Raw genomic sequence first — 22,406 nt, 5'->3', positions numbered from 1 at the left:
TTTTTTCGTGTTGTTGATCGCGTGCTTTGGCGCTTCTTTGGTTGCCCTTTTACGAACGTTACGAACCGTAGTACAATTGAGTCTGACCATTCGCCGTCTTAGTAGGTGGGGCCTCCGTTTTCGGCTTCGCTAACCAGCAAAACCATATCAAAGACTAGTTGCCGGTCGAGTCTATCTTTAAAACGATAATGCGCCATAAACAATTCATTAGAGATACTTTATTTATTCGATTTATGGGATTGCGAATCAACATGTTGTTTTCTGTTGATGTCTCACTCTGGGCTAAATACCATCGCATGGCCGGGCTTTAATGACCCTAATTAAGTGCTTAATATGTAGATTTAGACGAAGCACTCGCATTGGTTGCTGTCCTCCGCTGTACGGTGTGCGATTGGTGTATGTGTGTGTGTGTGCGCGGGATTGTGAGGATAATGTAATTGGCCACAGGAAGGAATACATATGACAACAGGTGATCCAGGCAATAGACTCATGGCCCCATATGAAAGAGGAATGAATAATTTACACAAATATGTTTCAAATGTATGTGCACATAATTGATATCTGAAAATAAATTAATTGTTTTAAAATTTTTTTATTTTTTAATATTCTTAGGGAAATACGGTGTTGCCTAACTCTTCTAAAATACGTGACGTGACGCTTTCGTCTACAAATTCTTTTAGATGATTATTTAATATTGGTATTGGTATTATTTAATATTGGTAGATTCCTCCGATACGGGTTTGGACTTTAAAAATTACCAAATATATTGCAGTTACAATACATAAAAATGATCAACACTAATAACATGCAATTCACGTATTCGTTGAAATCAGTTTTTGTGCATGCGATTTTTACATACACAGAATCAATCTCTTACAATAATTATGTGAAGAAATATAAATTTGTACTGACATTTGACATTTGATATTGATTTGATTTTTTTTGAGTAGAACAAAAGAGAATTTTATCGAAAAATATATCAGTCTAAACTAAATGATCATGGATATAGGGGTATATTGACCAGTACAAGTCTATATCACACAGCGAACTACTGATTTGATATTACAGATGTCATAATAAATTGATAATTCTTCACATACTGCAAAATATACCGGTTGGTTTCCTTTAAGCCTTTCGAAGTCAAGGGTTCTAATTTTTGAGTTTTTATTTATTTGTTTATTTTTATAAATAGTTACTATATTATTATAACAGTGGATATCGGATGTAAGAAGCTCAAAAAAAGCCGGAGATTTCTTTCTGATATGCGTTTTTTTCTTATATAGAATTATCGGATATAAGAATGTTGTTTCTTATAAGCGTACATACTACAAGAGATTTTTGCAAATAGAGAGCAGGACTTCTATATTTAATATGTATATTGTGGAGATGTAAAAAGGCTCGGTGTTTTTGATAATCTTTCTTATATGCGATTTTTTCTTATATGAAATGTGCTTATATCCGATATCTACTGTATTAGTTATTATTATTATTATTAGTTATTCTAGCAATATCTGGGCATTCGCATATTAATTTTTTATACAAAGGCCTTAAATGGGGAAAGATTTTAGGTTTACAGTACGAAGTTATTTTTTATAAATATTTTTAATATCAACGGCATTTAAGTTATAATATTTTAAGAAGAGCTATTTACGTGTCCCCATCAAATATGACTTGTTTCATAAATACCGTTATGTATGACAAATTTCCCGTGATAATTTTCTGTTCTCACACTTAATCGCCCTAGTACAGTACACATAAATATTCCAAACAATTCCAACCAATCAACCGGCACTGTATATCCGCCGTTTTAGTGCGCGGATTTGAACATGGCTTTGCTCATTGGATTTTGCACGTAAGAAAACTAAAATCACGCGGTGTTCAAAGTCACTTAAGGGGACCCCCATTCTCGGTTTCAAAAAATTTAATTTGGTATTTTGAATTAATTCGTATCTACACTAATTCAAGAATGTCCCTATGAAATTTCAAGTGGAAATCTCAACAACTCTTGAAGATATAGCCAATTTATTGTACTAGCACTAGCAAGTGACGGCAAAAGAGCTTCTCAAACTTTAAAGACATTTTTCTCCAAACAGCGTTTTTGCGAATGGCGGGCAAGCTTTGGTATTGATTTACCAGCCCTTTGAAAATTTTGAAAATTTAAAATTGAGAATTGGGGTCCCTTAAATGGGGCACGTAAGTTTTAAGCCCATAAAGTAGTATTTGTTCATAAAAAATGTACGCGGTCAATGTTCGTCTATGTTCCCCAATTACCAAAAAACTACGGTGGTCTCATTCGCGAAATATACAGTAAACGAATCAAAATCACGAGTTCTACAATCATATAATCAGTTTAGCCCATTGACTGGTTGCGCGTCCCGATCATAAGAAAAATTAAAAAAAAGCATCACCTTCAATGAATTTAAAACTTGTTTGAATATTCCCCTATATTCAATATAAAGACTACGCTTAAGATATTCAGTATTAGACGTCTATGGTATCCGTTCCAACTCATCATTCAGTTATTGACCCTCCGGAAAAACTGTCGCCAAGAACTACAACAATTTGCGTTTGGCCACATGCCGACATGATAATTTCTCCGCATCAGAGGTTTTCTACATCACAATGTTTCCGATTGCATTCGTTTAAATATATCATTGGTAAGAGTAGCGACAAATGTGAAAATAATTCAATTAGAGGAGATTACAACCAGCTTAATATATTTACTAATTGCGCAGGTGAAACGGAAGCATCTTGTGGAATCTTCTTTAACGGTATTGTTGCTGATAATGACTTTCACTTTGCCCATCCCAGTTCGGACAGGTCTTTGGAATTTGCCTTAAAAAGCCGCCATAACTTGTCGAGCGGAAAAGGTTTAACTTCCGTTGGCACGCGATGTTACCAAAAAAAAAAAAGAGAACCGAGTGGGAATCGAAACTAAACGCAGTATGTGCATTGACATACTGCGTCATTACAATTGATACCACGTCATTGCATCCGTGGTCGTCATCATAGGCAATTGTGACAAGTCGATTTTCATTGTTATGAATTGAACCTAAAATCAGATATGCGATGCAGGTTCTATTGCGATCGTCGGTGCTCAAACTGACTTGTAAATATGTTGTGGATGGACACAAATATTTACACACACACACATACCAAAGAGCGCAATTTTTGGCTAGACTTTTACAAGGGACAATACCGACTGCAGGGAGCTTAGAAGCATTCGAGTCAAATGGTGCCCGATATCCGGGACAATGGGTATTACAAAATCATATCACAGGGCTAGACGCGGCTTTATCAGAGTGCAAGCGTAGCTAAAGCCATTTCAAAATGCATTTGTTTTGGTAAATAAATCACACCACAAACACCAAGAAGCAGCGGGTCTAAGAAAAATGTTTAAAATGCATTTTTCGGAATGCGTGTATGAGCACGATACGCGTGATGCTTTCTTCCTTTGCTCGTCATGGCATAACATTATTAAAAGTAAATTTAGGATACTGGTATTGGTCATAAGTATGCATGTGCGGTGTAGGAAAATATAAATCAAATGTAAATTATTGATAAGCGGTCAAATGGCTGTGATGTCCGTCTTAAAAACGTTCACTGTTTGGTTCATCACTGCAAGTAACGGAGAATGGATTTCGTATGACTCTCCCAGTAGTGTCTGGAAGGCCGAGGCTGTGATTATTTGAATTTCAAGGGACATTGGGTCCTTCTAATCATGAGTAAATCCTACGTTATTTTGGGCATTTTACAGACTCGTGTAGGATTCGGTCATATTTTTGAATTGAATTACTAGTTCTGGACATTTTTTGGAACGAAAACAACCGACCCGAGGAAGACAGGCAAATGTCGGCGCTTTGGCTTCGAGACGCTCGAGTTATCTGTGCAAACATCACGCCACAATAGGCGCTAATCCAAACAGTTCGACATACTCGTCATGTCATCGATCTGTGTATATTAGATGATCTGGCATATACCATCAGACCACAAGGGCATTCCTTTGTGCCGCTGCAGGTGTAAGGCCATGAAGATGCTAATTTCAACGCCGTGTGATTATTTAACGATAAGTGAACACAACGGCATGCCGCACACAAGCAAACACAACTGTTGATTGTCTGCTCAGATATGATGAGAGGAGTACGAGAGGAGTTCAAAAGGATATTGAGATTCTAAGAAATTAACACCAGTGTGTTAAACTGGCGCTGTACGCTTCACGCCATCTACGCCAATAATCGATTTTATATAATTGAAAATAATGTTTTGGTGAAACAGTTTATACGCAGTGGGCTTTTGCGTGAAATCAAGTGTGAAACCTAATTTACAAATTCGTCCAATTGCCGCCAGTGTCCAGTACTCGGACGTGGGTCAACGCCGCGAGAAGATGGCATGCCAAGATCAAACTTGTTAATGACTCGCGCATTCGTCGTTGCTATTAAACATAGCTGTACCTGTATTGAGTAGAATCGTTTTCATCCTCCCTAAGTCGTTTGATTAATTAATGGTTTGTGGTTTATATACAAGACAATATATGTATACACGATCAACTTTAAATTACACAATTTGGAATTGAGATGTTATTTGAATCCTTTTCCAACCGTAGTCTATTATGAGATTTAAAACTAGTCAAGTATATATGGGCAATTCCGGGAAAAGGTCAACCAAAGACGTATAATTCTTTTTCTTAAATTGTATTTAGAGACCAAAAGTTACGGGAAAAAGAACAAAGAAAGTCAACATTTGTCATTATGTTTTCTTGTTCTTAGCAAAAAAGCAGAGCCCACATTTCGAAAATGGAAAGATGTATGTAAAAATATTTAAAGTTCGAAATGTTCCCATATTTCACTGAGTTTTCAATTTATTATCAATGATGTCTAAATTCGTATATAGTGGAAGTCGTGTGAGCGACCACTCTTTTGTGGCTCTCAATAGTTTTTCCACTGATACTACTCTACAAATGGTAGATAAAGTATTAAGGGTGATTTTGAAATAACATTATCTGAATGAACATTTGTATATGTGATAGTTATTGTAAATTATCTATGGAACGATTTCCACATTTAACAAACTATATTTCCATTTCAGTTCCATGTATCGACAAAATCCTTCCAGATTCGCCATATTTGAATTGTTTCCATAAAATACAAAAGTTAACTTATGTGCAAGTTTACATCCACGAATCCCATTTTCTCTTCCATACGTATACCGTTGAAATGTTTCAGCTGGCAGAATATTATGATCGCATATTTACATGTGCGAATTGGAAAACTGACATTTTTATTTACAAGGTTAACCGATAAGACCACCTAAAGAGTTCGTTGTCTCTCAAAATTTGCAATGCTGTAATTACGAATTCGTGGAGGAATTTTGTGTTTAACTCATTTCTAATTCATAGGCCATGTTACCAATGCTCCAAATGGAAATGATCAAATAAATAAATAAAGTTCTGTTTAAAGTTGTTGTTGTGGCGAAAATATCTTTGATAAAAACGCACAACAAAATTTAAAAACACCATTGATTTTATTTCAATACATACAGTAGAATCTTGTCAGCCCTCATCGTTAAATCGAAAATATCGTTATATCGAGTGAGATATTTGTTCACTGAAAACGACAGGAAAATGTATATTTTCATTTATCTATAAATACTTAATTTGTATTGGTTTTTATACAAATAAAAGTATAAATTTCAGTTGTTATTTCATTAAAAATACAATTTTTTACGAAAATTTAAAATAATAATTAAATTGTTTTGGTGAGGCGTGTAGCTTCTTCTCGAAGTTTTCTAAAACAATCGATTTCAATTCTGATCGCTCAATTTTACGCATGCTTCGGAATGTTGTATGACATCCGAATACTTTACTTTCGAGTATTTTTCTTCCGGTTCTATATTTTGGGCACTCTCGTTATCAGTATCACGACTTTAAATACCATCTTTTGAGTAATATTTTTACCAGACTTTACACTAGTCGATGTAGTCGACTAACCGATAGGCAAATTATAAGTTTGAAAAAAATCCACCAAAACAAAAAAAAAAAGCTGGAATTGTCACGGTTTTTAATGTTTCTTTGTGTTTATCGCCGAAGAAAGAATGCAATGAAACAGTTTTTTCTCTTTTTAATGTGAGATCCTTACATTGAGTACAACTGTTTTGGTGGCCATCGTTATATAAGCTACACAATGTAATGGCATTGCTCCATCCTTATATTGCGAAATCGTTGAATCGCATAATCGTTTAACCAATCTAATCTACTGTAATGCCATGTTCTGACGGGCATTCGAACAACGTAGTTCGCTCTCAGAATTACGTACATGAATTAACCCGTTCATACAACTTTATTCTTAATTCATGTCATCAGAGTTTATTTTTTTTCAAACTTTTTGTTTCTTGTTTTACACCAAAATTGTAACATATTTGCATGAATCACATATTGATCTAAATAGAAAAAATAATTCTCTTTCTTCTGACTGTAGTATGAACCCATATCTATTAACTTTTAATTCATGTTTTCCATTTTTTCTGAAAATATTGTTGTTTTCATACATTTTTATATTTTCTCAATTCAAATGTCACATATAAAAAATGGGAGAATTAGAACAAAAGGGAAAGAAATGCATATTGCATTATGTAGACAACTAAATTTACATCCTTCTGCATACAATTTGACTGAAAAAGTTTGAAAATTTTATAAATATTTTTAAGCTATCAAAATTAATTTATTTTCGATAAATACTCTCAATTGTTAGGGATGGGACAAATTTCTTCGTTATTCAGAGAGTGATTCGAATTGAACAACGTACAAAAGTAGGTGTTCGCTCAGAAAATGTTGTATGGGGAACTAAGCAATTACTTCATAGTTAAGGGTCGTACAACGAATGAGAGAGCGAACAACGCTCGTCTGTACGTGGCTTAATTGATTTGTCACCACATTCGATAAACATTTTGTGTATTTTAGAATATGCAAGTTTTAAACAAATTATATCGATGACTTTGTCAGAGCTAACTAAGGTTATTTTTTCGAATTCAAAAAATTTAGATACCCACTGCTGGGTGCCAAAAAATTTTACTGGTCAACATAGGCGTTTATCTCTGTACATTCTTTTGTGCTTGATATATATTTTGATAACATATATCCCGTACTACTCCAACAATCGATTTGATATAACAAATGATAATATTAATCGATATTTTCTGGCATACTGCAAAAATATTCCGGCCTTCTTCAATAAAGGCTTTCGAAATCGAATCGTTCCTTTAGGTTAATCCCCATTTTTTGAGTTTTTATTTCAAATATTTATTTCTAGCAATTTCTGGTACATTCGGACCATTATTTTCTATATTAAGGGTGATTTTCCAGCTGTTAGGTGTACTGTACAAGTTGTTGCCAATTTTGATAGATTTTACAGATTTTTTTGGTAAATGATTTCATAGGTACTTAGTTTACTTAATTTAACAAATTTAAGGAGTTTTTTTTTAATATTTTCAAAAAGTTCAGTAAAGTAAAAAATCACACAATGTTTTAATTATGTGGCCACTTAAAAGTCGATGTGTTTTAATAAAAATCGTTATTTATTAATAAAAAAGTTTAAAAGATACATCCAACGAATCAAGGGCTGACCAAAAAATGTTTACCACTGAAAATGTTTTGATTAATTTTTAATTTATTTTTTCGTAAAAAGGGAAATGAATTAATTTAAATATTTGTTTATTAAAAATGTAAAAAAAATCAATTAAATTTCAAAAGGGTGAACAGTCCATTCCAGACAAGTTAACTCTTTGTGGCTCAAGGTTGTCCACAGGCAAAAGAAAAGAAACATCTACTAAATTCAAATTTTGTAAAAAAGAACATGAAGACTAGTTTTTTCGTCGATATTCCATTTGATTTTCCTGATATTGGTCTTTTATTTCCCAGAAAGAATCTCCCGAATAAAACGATATAGCGACGTACAATTTTGTACATATCCTATTTTGGATAATTGCAATAAACCTGTGCTCAAAACGCCCAACGGATTAAATGCATACGATATAAAAGTCATAATTAATTACATTCCATCTGCAATCTACAATACCTCAAACTAGACTATGATTTAAATGTTCCCATTAATATACACCGATAAATACTTGTAAAATGCCGTAATACAAACACTAAGCTTCTTTAAAGAGACTACCGAATTTTTGTTTAAAATAAAGCGCTTTGAACATGAACAAACATTTTATTGCCTATAACCAGTGTAACCCTACGTATTTTATTATCACAAAAAGAAGTAGTGGGGCGAACGATTTAAACACATTGAGAAATTGACTATAATTAATTATGCTTTTATGATGTAGCCAACACAGACTCACGTTTGATTCGATTAGGTTTGTTATATTCAAATATTTGGAAACGGGGTTGGAAAGGGCTTCTATGAATGTACCAGTCGTTCTCATAAAGTTGTTCTCATCATTCTCGAAAACGTACAAATCATCATATATATAAGTAATAATTCCGACAGACAATACATTCGTCGAACTGGTTAGTATAAATCAGTCAGGTATTTACTCGCCGATGGCCATTCTTAGTGAGTACCTTACAAAAAGAGCTCCCATTTCTTTCCACTTTAGTTAAACCCAAATTTGATTCGATTTTGTTGCTGTGGTCACGATTTAATTGACATTGAGTACTACATCCGGATGTCCTCCAGCCTTATAAAACGTTGTTATATCATGCAGCACACTGTCACACCATTGCTATGGAATTAAGTGTGAAACTTTTGACGCCCATTTTTACACACTCTTCGGACTGAAGCAGCAATCTCGCCCTCTCCGGAGGTGCCACTGGGAAACACGTCAGATGGCCTGATCGGCATGTTTTTCTCTGCAACAACAATTGAAGTCCTTTCAGTTCTAATGATGAGCACACCGCAACTAATTGTATGTGTAAATCGGTAAAGTGTCTGTGATGTTGTAGCTCCGAGAGTATTGACTTTGTCGGTACTCTTTTCATGTGTTGGAACGGGCACGCGCATTACCGTTTAACACCGTTCAACTATCACGCAAAAACCACCAAAACAGGATCACATTCTATTGTCAGATGGGGAGATGTTGGTTCTTTTTCTTGCCTGATCATCGTTGGTGGCTTGGGCAGAGGCGGCGTTAGGGCTCTTTGGTCGACTTTTTGTATGATAGGTGGCTATTGATACAACTATTGAGGTCGATTGTATCCATCCCGTAGGAATCACATGTGGTAGGCAGTGCATATGTATGTTTGTTATTGTTGTAATCCTTCGAGACGAGATAGAATTCTTGGTGGTAAATAGTGGCATATTTTAAACGACGACTCCTGATTTTAGGAGAATGTGCTTTTTTATAAATATAAATTCAGATTGTATGTACAATTTAAATATATGATGTGATTTCTTAGCAAGTAGCTCGTTTGCTAAAAATCTGAAAAAATCTCGTTTGCTAGAGCAAACTGAAGATGTTTGACAGTAGAACACGAAACGTGTGTGAGCTACTTGAAGCAGTGTTGTCAAAAATACAGTACCTCAAAATGTATCCCTTATGCGTATTCTAGCACTAGTTTGATTATGTTACTTATTTGCAATGTGCATTTACACTGGTGGCCAATATTAAACCAACTAAAATATTTATTTTCCAATTTCAAGTAAAAAAACTGTGCATTTAATGATTCTTTTTTTTAAAATATGGTGACTTTCTGTACCTCAAGAATTACGTTTATTAAAAAAATTCAAAATTTTAAAAAAAGTGTCAATAAAACAGTTGCTTTTGTACTTGAAATTGGAAAACAGTCAAAAAGACTGCCTTCGGCGTTCTAGTGTTAAACCAACTAAAATATTTATTCACTTCTAAAAAACAAAAGCTTAAATCTAAAATTAAATTTGAAATAAATAAAAAGGTACGAAAAACGAAATAGGCTCAATTTTAGCTGGGGGAAAACTGAAGCAAAAAAATAAAAAATAAAAAGTTTGTTGAGTTTTTTATGCTTGGAATTTCAAAGCAGCTGAGTTGGCCACTAGTTTATTTTTGAGCTGCCAAAAGTATTATCGGGCGGTGCTGACGATGTGTTACCCAAAACGACAATTGTTGTTCTGAACTTTCTTATAGTACGTTTACATTTAACCGGATTTCGTTAACCCAGTGGGTTTCAATTGTCATTTCCTTTGCATATACAGTATAAACTTGATAATCCGGACCTCGACAATCCGGATTATTCGGTAATCCGGACTGCATTTCACAACCCATTGCGTATCCTATAATCCGGATTGATTGACCTATTTGACTAAATCCGGATTGTAAAGATACGTTACTTTTTATTTTAATAAAAAAATCGTTGCAAATTTAATTGAAAATGGTACCTATTATATTCAAAGTTCATATTTTCGAAATGAATAATTTTCATTTTTAATAAAAACATACAAATACTTAAATTATCACCAAATTAATATAAATTTAAACCAATTAATAAAACTCGATAATCCGGAAATCTCGGTAATCCGGATTGGGGTCTGCAATCAATTATCCGGATTAGCGAGTTTTTACTGGGTTATTAAAAGATATTTATTTAGACAAGAGAAGCCCGTGTAAAACGATATTGTAATAAATGTAGTAATTTATTTTTAAAATGTCGCCAGATAGAGTTTTTTAGTAAAACATATACATATTTATTGGTAACACAATTTTACAAATATGTGTTTTAATCTATTTTTAAAATTAAACTATTAGGAATTTGTTAAAATATTCAAGTGGATTTAATTTGTTCTTTGTTATTTAGTTTGTTGATCAATTGAGATTTTAACAGTCATCAAAATTGTGTTCTCGGCAGCAAGGAATTTAAATCCATATTACGCAATAATTATATTTTATCATCTTATGTTAAAGTATGGCGCTGGATGAATACAAATTGTATTGTAAATTTAGACAATACATTATAGTAAAGAACGGCTCAACAAATCAAAAATTGTGATATTCAATGAGGCACATTTAATTTCCATATTCACTAATGGAAAAAACTATTTGTCCAAAACGTAGTGGGGTTGGACAGGATTCTGTTTATCACGAATCATTCTGACCATTATAAAAAACACATTTCTTTGTGGCCCCTCCGCAGTTTTCTTAAATGCCCTCGGATTTTCTAGAAATTACTCCTTGAATTCACAAATTGGCCCAGTGGAATATAGTGACGATAAGTTGGCAAGAGACGATAAAATAAATAACACATATACATGCGTAGATGGGGCAAATTGAATTAAAGCAATTGTCGGTAAGGTCACAACTTCAAAACGAAATGTTAAACAACTGTGAAAAATCAATGAAAGAGCCATTTTCGCCAACAAGATACCACCAACCAACTACAGAATACGTCTTGCACACCATAGCGGAATCCATGCACATGGACTGACGCTCCATATGGGATACTGGCTGCACAATGCAGCAACAACGCTGTGCAAATAAGGGGATGATACATTCTGCCGTGACGAATCACCCAAGCCACAAGCGAGAGAGAGACGGAGAAGCACAAAGGCAGCCATTGTTTTCAGCTGACGACTTCTCTTTCACCCCTGGTGTAGCTGATGTGAGAGAGCTCTGTGGGTGTTCCGGGCACCGATCATTGCCTCGAACGCTTGCCATCCCTTTTCCACTTGGGTATGGTCGAACGAGAGAGCCGAGTTTAATTGTGCGTTGTTTGTTGTACTGGCCCTGTTGTTGTTGTTTCAATGACGTTGGCTGCCTGGCTTGACTTTTGTTGTGGACCGGTCATTGTTTGTGAGAGTTAGGAGAGAATCTCAGAGTTTGGTTTTATTGCCAGCAGTGACCGTTTCAAAATCAGTTTCAACCAGACATTCGAACAAGTCACAGCTAACAGAAAATACGCAATCCCAAGAAACGAAAAGAAAAATATTTTTTATAACGAACACATAACATATTACTAATTTATTGAAAATATATTCGAGAATCTTGATAAATAAAGAGAAAAAACATAACAACAAGTGTCAAAGTTTACAAACACCACAGTGGATTTACCTGCATTGACGAGTTCCGTAAAGGCAATCAACAACCATTCTCACCACTAAATGGCAGTTTCAGCTTTAACCATGACTCCATATTTCGCTGGATACCCCTTTCAAGGTAAATATGACACCCAATAACATCTGCTAAAAACGACGTTGGGCCAAAAGACGTTCACATTTCATGAGATGCTATTTCTTGATTGCGCACAACCAACACACACACACATAATAGTGGCATTTAAAAGGTGTGGGTGGAGATGAGGATGAAATAAACCACAACCGTCATCATCGTCTAGAGAACAGTTACGGTGAAAATAACCATCATCCAAACAAAAAATTAAGCTGACCATGATCAATAAGTCTTTTCTGCACAAGCTACAACTTCTGCTGGCAACCGCCATACGGCCGCGTCAGCACATGAATCGATCTCGTCGCGAGGCCGTTTTTATTTTCTTATTTCTTCACATCTTCGCACCAACAATAACACACTCACGTTCTTCGCTGTGCTGGCTTGGTTGTGCCAGACGTTATGGCGCGATCGGCACAAGCTTTGATCTTCAACTGAGGATCACTAAACTTTCTTTGTTTGTTGTTCTCTTTTGGGCAAATGCGTTTCGTTTCTTTCATGATTAACTGGCACAGCTGGAGAGATTTTCTTCATCCACGAAGGTTGCTCGCCGAAGACACCTCTTGCAATTGAAATTAAAAATATCGATTTTTTGTGTTTCTTCCGAACGTAATACGCCGAAATCCTCTTGTTCCCTCAAATAATGAAGAACACAGATTGCCGAGTTGCATAAATTTGCATGGTCGGCTTAGCCAACCAACCCAGTTGAGCCGAATTGGCTTGTCGGACAAATGTTAATTGTTCTTAAACGCTTTGAAAATGGGCGAGATCATGTTATTGTGGCCAGAAACGAGTGCGCGTGTGCGTGTGTGTCCCGGAGTCGAGCTAATCTTCAATGGGCCATTGTCCTTTGTTTGGACAATTGATTTGCCTTTTGTGTGTGGTTGTGCGATTAGAAAAATAGAGCAATCATGTTTTGTGTTGCTGGCTAATCCGTCTTAAGTAAATCTCTATCCAATTTGCAACCCAAAGGAAAATGTTTATTAATTTATATCTTATTGTAATCATTGTAGGACAAGGTCGTGTCAATCAATTGGGCGGCGTCTTCATTAACGGCCGTCCCCTGCCAAACCACATTCGTAGGCAGATCGTTGAAATGGCAGCGGCTGGAGTGCGTCCCTGTGTTATTTCACGCCAACTGCGTGTATCGCACGGCTGCGTTTCAAAGATCCTAAACCGCTACCAGGAGACAGGGTCCATTCGCCCCGGTGTAATTGGTGGCAGCAAACCCCGGGTGGCCACTCCTGATATTGAAGCAAAAATTGAGGAAATGAAACAAGAGAATCCTGGAATCTTCAGCTGGGAAATACGTGCAAAGCTAATCGAATCTGGTGTATGCGACAAGAATTCAGCGCCATCGGTTAGCTCCATTAGTCGTCTTTTACGCGGCGGTTCTGGCAGCGAGTCCGGACCAAATGGTCACTCGATTGATGGTATTTTGGGACCCCTGTCTGGCCACTCTGCTGATGACACCGATGATGATACGGAACCCGGCGTGGAATTAAAACGCAAACAACGCCGTTCTCGGACCACATTCAATAATGAACAGGTCGACGCATTGGAACGTGTGTTTGCTCGGACTCAGTATCCCGATGTTTACACCAGAGAAGAATTGGCCCAATCCACAGGACTCACCGAAGCTCGCGTCCAAGTATGGTTCTCCAACAGACGTGCACGTTTGCGCAAGCAACTGAACACTCAACAAGTCGGAAGTTTCCCCGCACCCAACTCCAACTTTGCTGCCTCTGCTGCCCCCCAATATCCTGCTGCCGCCCACCACATGACTTCAGCTTCGGCAATAAGTCATTCCCATAACATGGGCTTGTACACACAACCTCCAACTTGGCCTACCATTGCTTCTCATCAAACCAGTTCAAACCTTGAGCAAAACCACACCTATGCTCACTCTACTGGATCAGCAGCCTCCATGTCCCCTCACAGTTCGTCGGGCTACAGCTCAGCCTCTCTGTCGCCCAATCATCAATCCCAAAGCACTGCTACATCAAATACAGCCAACAGCAATTATATGAATCCCTCGGCAAGCTATGGCCAGTCGGCCATCGGTCAAACATCGACGGCCTATACATCATCGGCAGCATATCCTTCGGTACCAACAGCTGCATCCTTTGCCGCTACTTCTGCCGACCAGTTACGTTCCCAATTTGCTTCAGCGGCTGCTACAGCCACTCACCACCATCCCTCTTCGTGGGACTCCTACAACTTCTCGGGTACTTTCTTCAGCTCTGCCGCCAATCCAATGAATTCATACCACACATCGATGGCCGACACTAAACCTGTTTCTGCTGCCGCCACTTCCAGCTCCTATCCCTACTTTGGATTCTAATGGAACTTCTCGTTAACGACTCAATGCGACAAATTTACATAACGAAATCATTTATTTGGTGCTAACAGCGTCAGTCGCTTCAACACCGATAATTTATTCAGATTTGCCCTCATTGTCCCGCACCGCAGTATCAGCGCCTTATCATCTATAACCTGTTCTGTATGAACAGTTAAAAAAACATAACTTTGTAATTATTTTATATTTGGATTGTGTATGTGTGAGCATACACAACTACATGTGTCCTGTACATGTACTAATCTGTTTTTAATGTATTTTGAGACTGTTTTAGGTGACTAAGTTTTAGTTTGTAATTCTATAGAATAGTACAATCGTTTTTGTTTCATTTTTAAATTTATTATTAAAAGAAATTTTTACAACAATTATTTGAAGAGTACGATTTTTTTATTAATGTTTGTTGCAATGAAAACGTTGAGTGAATTTTATTGGAGTAACAGGTTCGACTCATCATAAAGCTCCTGAATTATTAGAAATGCGGAATTTTCAAAAATTGTTTAAATATTTTGAAAGTATTCACATGTATGAAACAACTTCATATATACAGTCGGCTCCGCTTTACTGCAACGGAAAAATGGATGTGTGTTAATATTATTTTAAATATTCAATTAAAAAATATTAGAAGAAATCGATCCACCAAAAACGTTTTGATATTGAATAGTCGTGATCCAAAGTACCAAATATCTTGAATTTAGTTGAATTAATAATTGATCCAGATTTATATATAGTTCTCACACCTACAATGTCCGTTCCAGAATCTACATTTTTTCAGATTTTATGTAAATGGTACGTGTATGTACATTTTTTGGTATATAGGTTCAGGAAAATAGACTTATTCGAAGTGTTTTCGCATTCGCATTTTTTAGGGAATACAGCTTTGCCTAAATCTGCTAAAATTCGGAACAAATTCTACTATAAACTCGTCTAGATGATTGGAAATGATCTGTAGATTCCTCTGATGCGAGTTTCGACTTACAAAATTAAAAACTTAAAAGATCAAAAACTTGTTGGTTTCAACAAATTTTCACTCATTTTTTTACTTTACCACCAACTATTTTTTATCGCTATTATATCGATTTTTACTAGGACACTTCATTTTTAGTAATGCATTTATGGAATATTTTAATATTTCGCGAGTTATGAGTTTTTGAATCTCAGCTTCAAGGAATTTAAAACTTTTTTGAATATTCCCATATAAAGTTGGGTAGCTGCTGACTATTACGCGTCGTCGTGATTGTCTCCGATTTTCTAGGGTGGGACAACCTAAATTAGATTCTTATAAATTGTAATTATAAATGCTATACCTTTGATTTGTTGGGTATATTACCATTTAAACGTGAATATATATATATATATCTTTAATGTAATTAACTTGGGTACCTACATCGATCCTGGATCCCTGTAGGCCAATACAAAAAAAAAAAGCATGACGAAACCATGTTTGAATAAATTACAGCGCTAAATGTGTACAAATGTACTGTGGCGATTGGTCCACGTAGGTTATAAACATTTTTGAGAAACAACACCTCAAGACAGGTTCCTATATTTGCATCAAACTTTGCAAATATCTCCATTATTAAAATTTCTACAGCATTTTAATCGATTAAAATCGATTATGATTTACATATACCACTCACATATATAATTTTGCCACCTTACATATATTGCATTTCATATAACCTAAGTCCCTAAGTCTATCCGATTGACATGAAATTTGCATTGAAGTCGGTTTCTATGTGGATATAGATCGCATATGGCTCATTTGCTGCAATACAGACAATTCGCAATATGAATCTTCATATTGTGTAAAAAACTCAGATTAATATCTCTTTCTCACTCTGATTGAGAAGCTGTGGAGGTTCCTCTGTGCCTTGTAAGGTGTACGTAAGTTGAAAACTTAAAACTCATGTTCTGCAAAATCTATTTTTTGGATTTATGCCGGTCTTGCAGCAAATGAGCGATATTTCATTATATTGTACGCATACCACATCATTAGTTTAGACGATAGTTTCTTAAGATTGGTTCAAATTGGCTTTGGTAGGGTGTCACATAGTCAACTCCGTCCGACTGTGGTCCTTTCCTTACTGATTTTTTGTAAGATTTTGTTATAGCCACGACAGTTTTTTGTTTTATCCTCTGAGCTAAATTACAGACACTTAAGTTGGAAAATTCGGCTAGGAACATCGACATTTCAAAAATGATCGTATATGGACAATTAGTTTTCGATTACGTTTTTAGCCATCAAGAAAACGAAATGCCAAATTGGACTCACTTCGGTTGGTGAAATGCGTTAGATGACATTTTTCTATATTCGTAAACAAGTAAAGACCTTTCCTGTGCGGATAAAAGAATGCTTGCGGTATTTATTTGCACTCCAGAATCCAAATGATTGCCATTAGATCCAATTAGTATCTAAAGAAAATGTACCTATTTGGCAATGGAATGACATTTACATTACATTGGCTTCCCTCGCTCTTCGGTAGCGGAATCGTAAATCACTGTCATGTCATAAGCGGGGCGGCGCAATAAGATTTCAACACATTTGTGCTAATGGTTCTATGATGGTGATAAAGTATCTGCTGAAACGAGGCCCACACAAGTATGTCATAGTGTTTAGTTTTCAGTTAACTTCTGGACAGCGCAAGATTTGGCTACTACATCGTGGCCCACACAAGTTGTTCCTGCTTTCAGTGGCCACAAAGACAGACATGACCGTATCAGTGTTCTATGTCTTTTGCTACTGTGTGTGACAATCGAGCAATTAATTGACAAGATCCAAGGAGCAAGGCATCAGTGCAAGGAAGACGTGTCCTTACACATAGACACACACACATACACAAAGAAGCCAATGTGTACTCGTATATTGAAAAGAAACAACGCACTCCTTTGTGACAGCGTTTAACGAGACAATAAAGTCGTATTCGACAATCAATTATAGATATTGTATCCGCTTGATAATAGGCCTGGGGTGGGTTGTTGTGTGTTAACACTCTTGTCGGCGAGAACCATAATGCAGCAGCCGGAGGATCGGATTGAAGCCGAGTTCTCTCATTTGCTCTCCCTGGTATATGGCTTGCCTGGATGTGTGAATGCATAGGAACTGTAGGTGGCAGTAATGACACCCGCTGGGCACACATAATTAAATTGCTCCGCTTTCTTGTTTGTGTAGAGCATATTCGATTCGACAGTGTGCCTGTTGGGCCCTGCACTTGCACGGAGGTGCGTATTCGAACACTTTGTTCAATCTTGTGAGTTCCTCCCTCCCTCTCTGATGGCCCTTTGAAATATTCTGTTTGTCAATGGAGTGACACTTTTGCAATGACATTTCAAGTCTTCACAGACAACCTACCACGCATTGATTGAGTGTCGGCGTTGGGTCTTTGATGCGGTGTGTTGGTGGTCCTCCACGATCACTTCTCTCTGCCCTGCTAGAATCCCACAATACGACTGCATTAGGGGAAATTATTTTCGTATTATTGAGTGGTGTTAGAGTGTGATATTGCTATACGAGTCCATTGTCTTATTGGTTCATTATTCCCAATCTAAGGCGTAGGGAGACAAAACGTGTCAATCACAATGGCCAATTGTAAGTAATTGTCTTTAATGGTGTCATTGATGACTTATTAATACAAATCATGACCGTTTTATGGCTGACTAAATGAGTAGGAGACCACACATGTAGACACCGCATCATTATTGGGTTTCAACCTGTTGCAATGTGGTGGAATATGAGGTTTTGTCACTGTTTCTGTCGGACATCTCTATATGTGAAGAAATAGTATTAAATCGCCATTTTATGAAAATCATCGGTTTGTAGCATTGTTCGGGACAACAAATATATTCATGGTATATATATATATATATATATATATGAAATATAATGTTTTTCCCAGTGTCTTCTAGATACCCCTCTAAAAGACCTCAATTATAATACAACGGTCCATACATGTTTGATCTTTTTCATAGATATTTTGGATTGCTGCACAAAATATAACGATATATATTTCGATGAAATTCTTACAACACTTTATTATATTTTGGAGTATTATTTCGGAGCAATAATATATAGGGGAGAGGGGGCACCTTTGAACACGTTTTTCTTTCAAGTATCAAACAATGATTGTTGGACACTATCACAACTGAAAAAGCTGGCCAACATGGCTTTCACAGATAAAGAACAAGATTGACATATGAAAAAATTGGTTGCGGGTCGGAACAATTTTAAACCGTGATTATAATAGCGTTGTTCAAAAGCGACCCACTTTGCACTGGCTGGACTATCTAATGATACATGAAGGGATACTGTACCGAATCTTAATACAATCAAGAATATCTGAAATAAAAATATGACCACTGTTAGCCAAGGATTTTGGGTTAGTCTGTATATCTTTGTCGTTTTCAAGGGATTGTCCGATTTCCGAAGGGATTGTCCGATTTCCAAAGGGATTGTCCGATTTCCAAAGGGATTGTCCACTGTTTCATTGGAACACTTTTATGGTGGCAAATTAGATTTTTATAAAGTAAACAAGAAAATAAATATCAAACATCGTCAACTTTTCTGTTCGGAAGGGACAAAAATCCGTTTGTAGATAATGTAAAATATATAAATTGCCGCATTTGCTGGGGTGATCACATAAAAAGTTTCGGCTGTTTGACTTTCTTAGGACTTGTGCCGTTGACTTATAACAACAAGGGATTTGGACTTGTGTGCGATGTGGGGTAATTATTAATTTTAGCCAGCGTTATAATATGTTACGAATGGAATAAAAAATGGAAAATTCTTCTTGAAATTACAGTCGAAGTCACAACAACAAGAATCGCTAAGTACGAAATGAAATTAATAAAATCATAAACGCAGCGTTGCAGCGGCGGAAGATCAAAGGCTTGGAAATAAAATGTGGTGCAAATGCTGCCAAATGGACAATTACAGAAAAAATACTCAAAATGTAGCTACAAAATCCAGACGAATGCAACAAATACACTTTTATTTGTATTTACATGATAAGCAGTCAGTCAGTCAGCCAACTAGCACACCGGCAAAGTCCATCAACTTGCGAAGAAAGAGGCAAATAACTGCGACCGACCGCTATCTGAATTTGTCAAGCTTACGACGTGCTCAAGTGCAGAACCACACGTACCAAGTACAAAATAACTATTCCAAACCCAAATATCGGCATCAAAGGCATCAACAACGTCAGTCAGTGACCAGCTTCAAATGACTTGAGCACAAAATGTTTTCTTTCAACTTTGGCTGGTGCTGCTGCTGGCCATAACTTAAATACCAAATGAGTCATCAGCATCAGTATCGACAGCTTGAAACTAACCAAAATGACGAAGCTCACTACCTAAGAGATTTGCGATGAAGGATTAAGAGGGCGGTTTGGAAAGGTACAGTCAGAGTCGAAGAGCACTGCCATAAAAAGTATGACCCACTTTCAGGCCTGAGCCAGAAAGATTGCAGTGACAATCAGAATGTAATTGTGCGGTTGTTGGAATTGTACTTACCGACTCTGCGACCACCAGCATTATTTAATCGTCCTTAACATCCGTTTGAGGAGATGTTATACAGGCAGCGATCTATTTCGATGATCGCCCTTATTAGACGTTCTTCGTTTTTGCAATAATTCCTAGTTATGGTAATTGTTGCCGTCACTTTGACTGCGATTGTTGTTGAAATGGCAATCTCTTTCCGCTCACTCGCTCTCATTCTCATACAAATGTTTTTTGTTCCTATTCTTATGTCGATGAGGCAAAAAAGAAATCTTTAAACAACCGTAAAATGATCAAAGCCAATTCGCGCGCTATCTCCAATAATACAATCCGAATTGATCACACACACACGCCATGCTCCACAACACCAAGTCTCGCCGGCTAAAAACATCTACAACAAAACGGTCATGATCACTACGTCGATACGGAATGCCTCAAAGTCTGCCAAAGTCGATGTTACGAGGGCCCCCTTCACACTTTGAAATCTCTTTCCAAATGGAAAATCAGGCAGACAGGCAGGCAGGCTTGGTTAGGAATTATTAGGTAGGTTGCAACTTCATTGCCTGTATTAATGCAGTCGATGTTTCATGTTCACCTATCAATTGGCTTGTCGCTGATGGTTCGATCGATCGCGGCAGTGCCTTGTTTTGTTCACAGAAATAATAGCAACATTGGGGAGGCTAGCGATTCAGTTAAGACAACAACTTCGATATTAGCACTGCAGTGCTAGTGAGTACTTGAAATCAGTTTAATTGATACTGTTAGCACAGTTTTGTACTGCCAATTGATAGGACGAAGGAAAAGTAGAATTCCTATTTCGAAGCATGCGACCAATGCTAGACAGCCCAAAACAATGATTCCGATTTGATATAAAGAAAATATTGCTTCTAAGAATGGCTTTTATAACTACCCCAATTCAATTCAAGTACAATAAAAACGAATAGTCCATTATGTCAGAAACGTTCTGCATGAAACCTTCTCAAAAAAAAAACTCGAATAAATTTCAACAGCCATCAGCTTGACACACCAACCGTTCCTAAAACGCCCTAAAACAAACATCCACCGAGCAAAGCTAAACAACCGTGTCACGGAAATCCAAAATTGAACCGCCATTAAATCTCAAACCAAGGGGTAAATTCAGTCATCCATCTTCCTGTTAAGCAACCATGTATATATAAATATATAGATATGCTCATTACTGGCTGCAGCGTTGGTCCAAAGCTTGTGTACCACACTCCGCAGCTGCCAAATGAAACAGTATTCAAAAACTGTCCAAAAATATGATTTCAATTTCAGTTTAGAACAATAGAAATCACCATTCATATATGGCGAACTAGGCATCAGGGATGAGTGCTATCTAAGCTAGCACGGCCGTGTGTTTCGGCTGCGCCGACACAGCATAAAAGTGAGAGTGAAAGACCTTTTTTGTCAGCAGCGATTTTTGCACGCTTCACGCTAATTTATTCGCTTATCAAGCGATCAAAGACGAAAATGTATCGCACGCAAAGTAACGGCCCGTCTAGGTTTCCATTGTTGCCCTATCAGTGATATATGTACGTATGTATGCATGTATACGGCATGCACACTCATATAGCGAACGATGCATGTGAACATTTTCTATCACAAAATAATAATAATAAATCTGTTAGAAACAGTGAGCGCCAATAAAAAGTACAAGGCATTCAATTCGGTAAATACTAAAATTTTCTGTTTATTGGAGCTGGTGCTGACATCTCGGAATCCCTGAATTTTACCATAGTTGGCAAAGAATATTGTTCCCAAAAATTAGCCTAAACATTTCTTGTAGAATACATATGTAATGGGGTATGACAATGTTCACACATCTTCTTCTGCGTCATTTAGGCAATTACATCTAATACACATTGGGCCAACGCAGGGTCATGATAAAATGTACGATTCTTCAAATTGTTAAATTTTGTTGAAGAGTCAATTGTAGAATTGCCCTGATCTCGATTACATTAGCACCATATTAAAGTTTGACACCAATATTTGGTGCAAGTATTGGACTTATTTTATCTTGCCCGCAGATTTTTTTAAAGTTTTATAAAGTCGAAATCATATTGTGCAATATTTAGTGAGAGGAGGTTTGCTAGGTATGGCTATTTTTAAAGTCCAACATAGCTTCTTGGTCTATGAAATAAAATTCACTTTTTTAATGAAAGCTTAATCTATGTTATATATATTTTGCGATTTCTTTGTAAATATTTTTTTTAGAATTCTTGTTGTCTGTTTATTGGACTTAGACTCGAACTACTAAGCTAAATCTCCAGTTTGCCAACTTCTTTAACGGAGTTGTTAAAGAAACCAACCCTTAACCTTAACTTTTTGCGTAAGTTTTGGGTCGTTATATCGCTGGAATATCCATCTAAGAGGCGTATTTTCCTCAGTTTAAGGCGGA

General features: G+C 36.6%; 1 protein-coding gene across 1 annotated transcript; it reads left to right on the top strand.

Moving 5' to 3' along the window:
* Positions 1-12,048: 12,048 nt before the first annotated feature.
* Positions 12,049-14,482, top strand: LOC133335651 (protein gooseberry). The gene is made up of 2 exons (XM_061543960.1): positions 12,049-12,129; positions 13,152-14,482. Exons 1-2 carry the CDS (start codon positions 12,075-12,077, stop codon positions 14,480-14,482), a joined length of 1,386 nt encoding a protein of 461 aa, XP_061399944.1. The 5' UTR covers positions 12,049-12,074.
* The last annotated feature ends 7,924 nt before the right edge of the window (positions 14,483-22,406 follow it).

The sequence above is a fragment of the Musca vetustissima genome, unplaced genomic scaffold (genome assembly GCF_032173495.1).
Source record: "Musca vetustissima isolate MV318-11 ecotype Yass unplaced genomic scaffold, APGP_CSIRO_Mvet_v1 utg8222, whole genome shotgun sequence".
Lineage (NCBI taxonomy): Eukaryota > Metazoa > Arthropoda > Insecta > Diptera > Muscidae > Musca > Musca vetustissima.
Note: the sequence above shows the minus strand (reverse complement) of the source record. Positions and strands in the feature narration are given on the sequence as shown.

Coding starts and splice junctions, on each gene's coding strand:
- LOC133335651 (XM_061543960.1), top strand. CDS start 12,075: ATGGCAGTTTCAGCTTTAACCATGACTCCATATTTCGCTGGATACCCC. Junction 12,130..13,151: donor CGCTGGATACCCCTTTCAAG/GTAAATATGACA, acceptor TAATCATTGTAG/GACAAGGTCGTGTCAATCAA.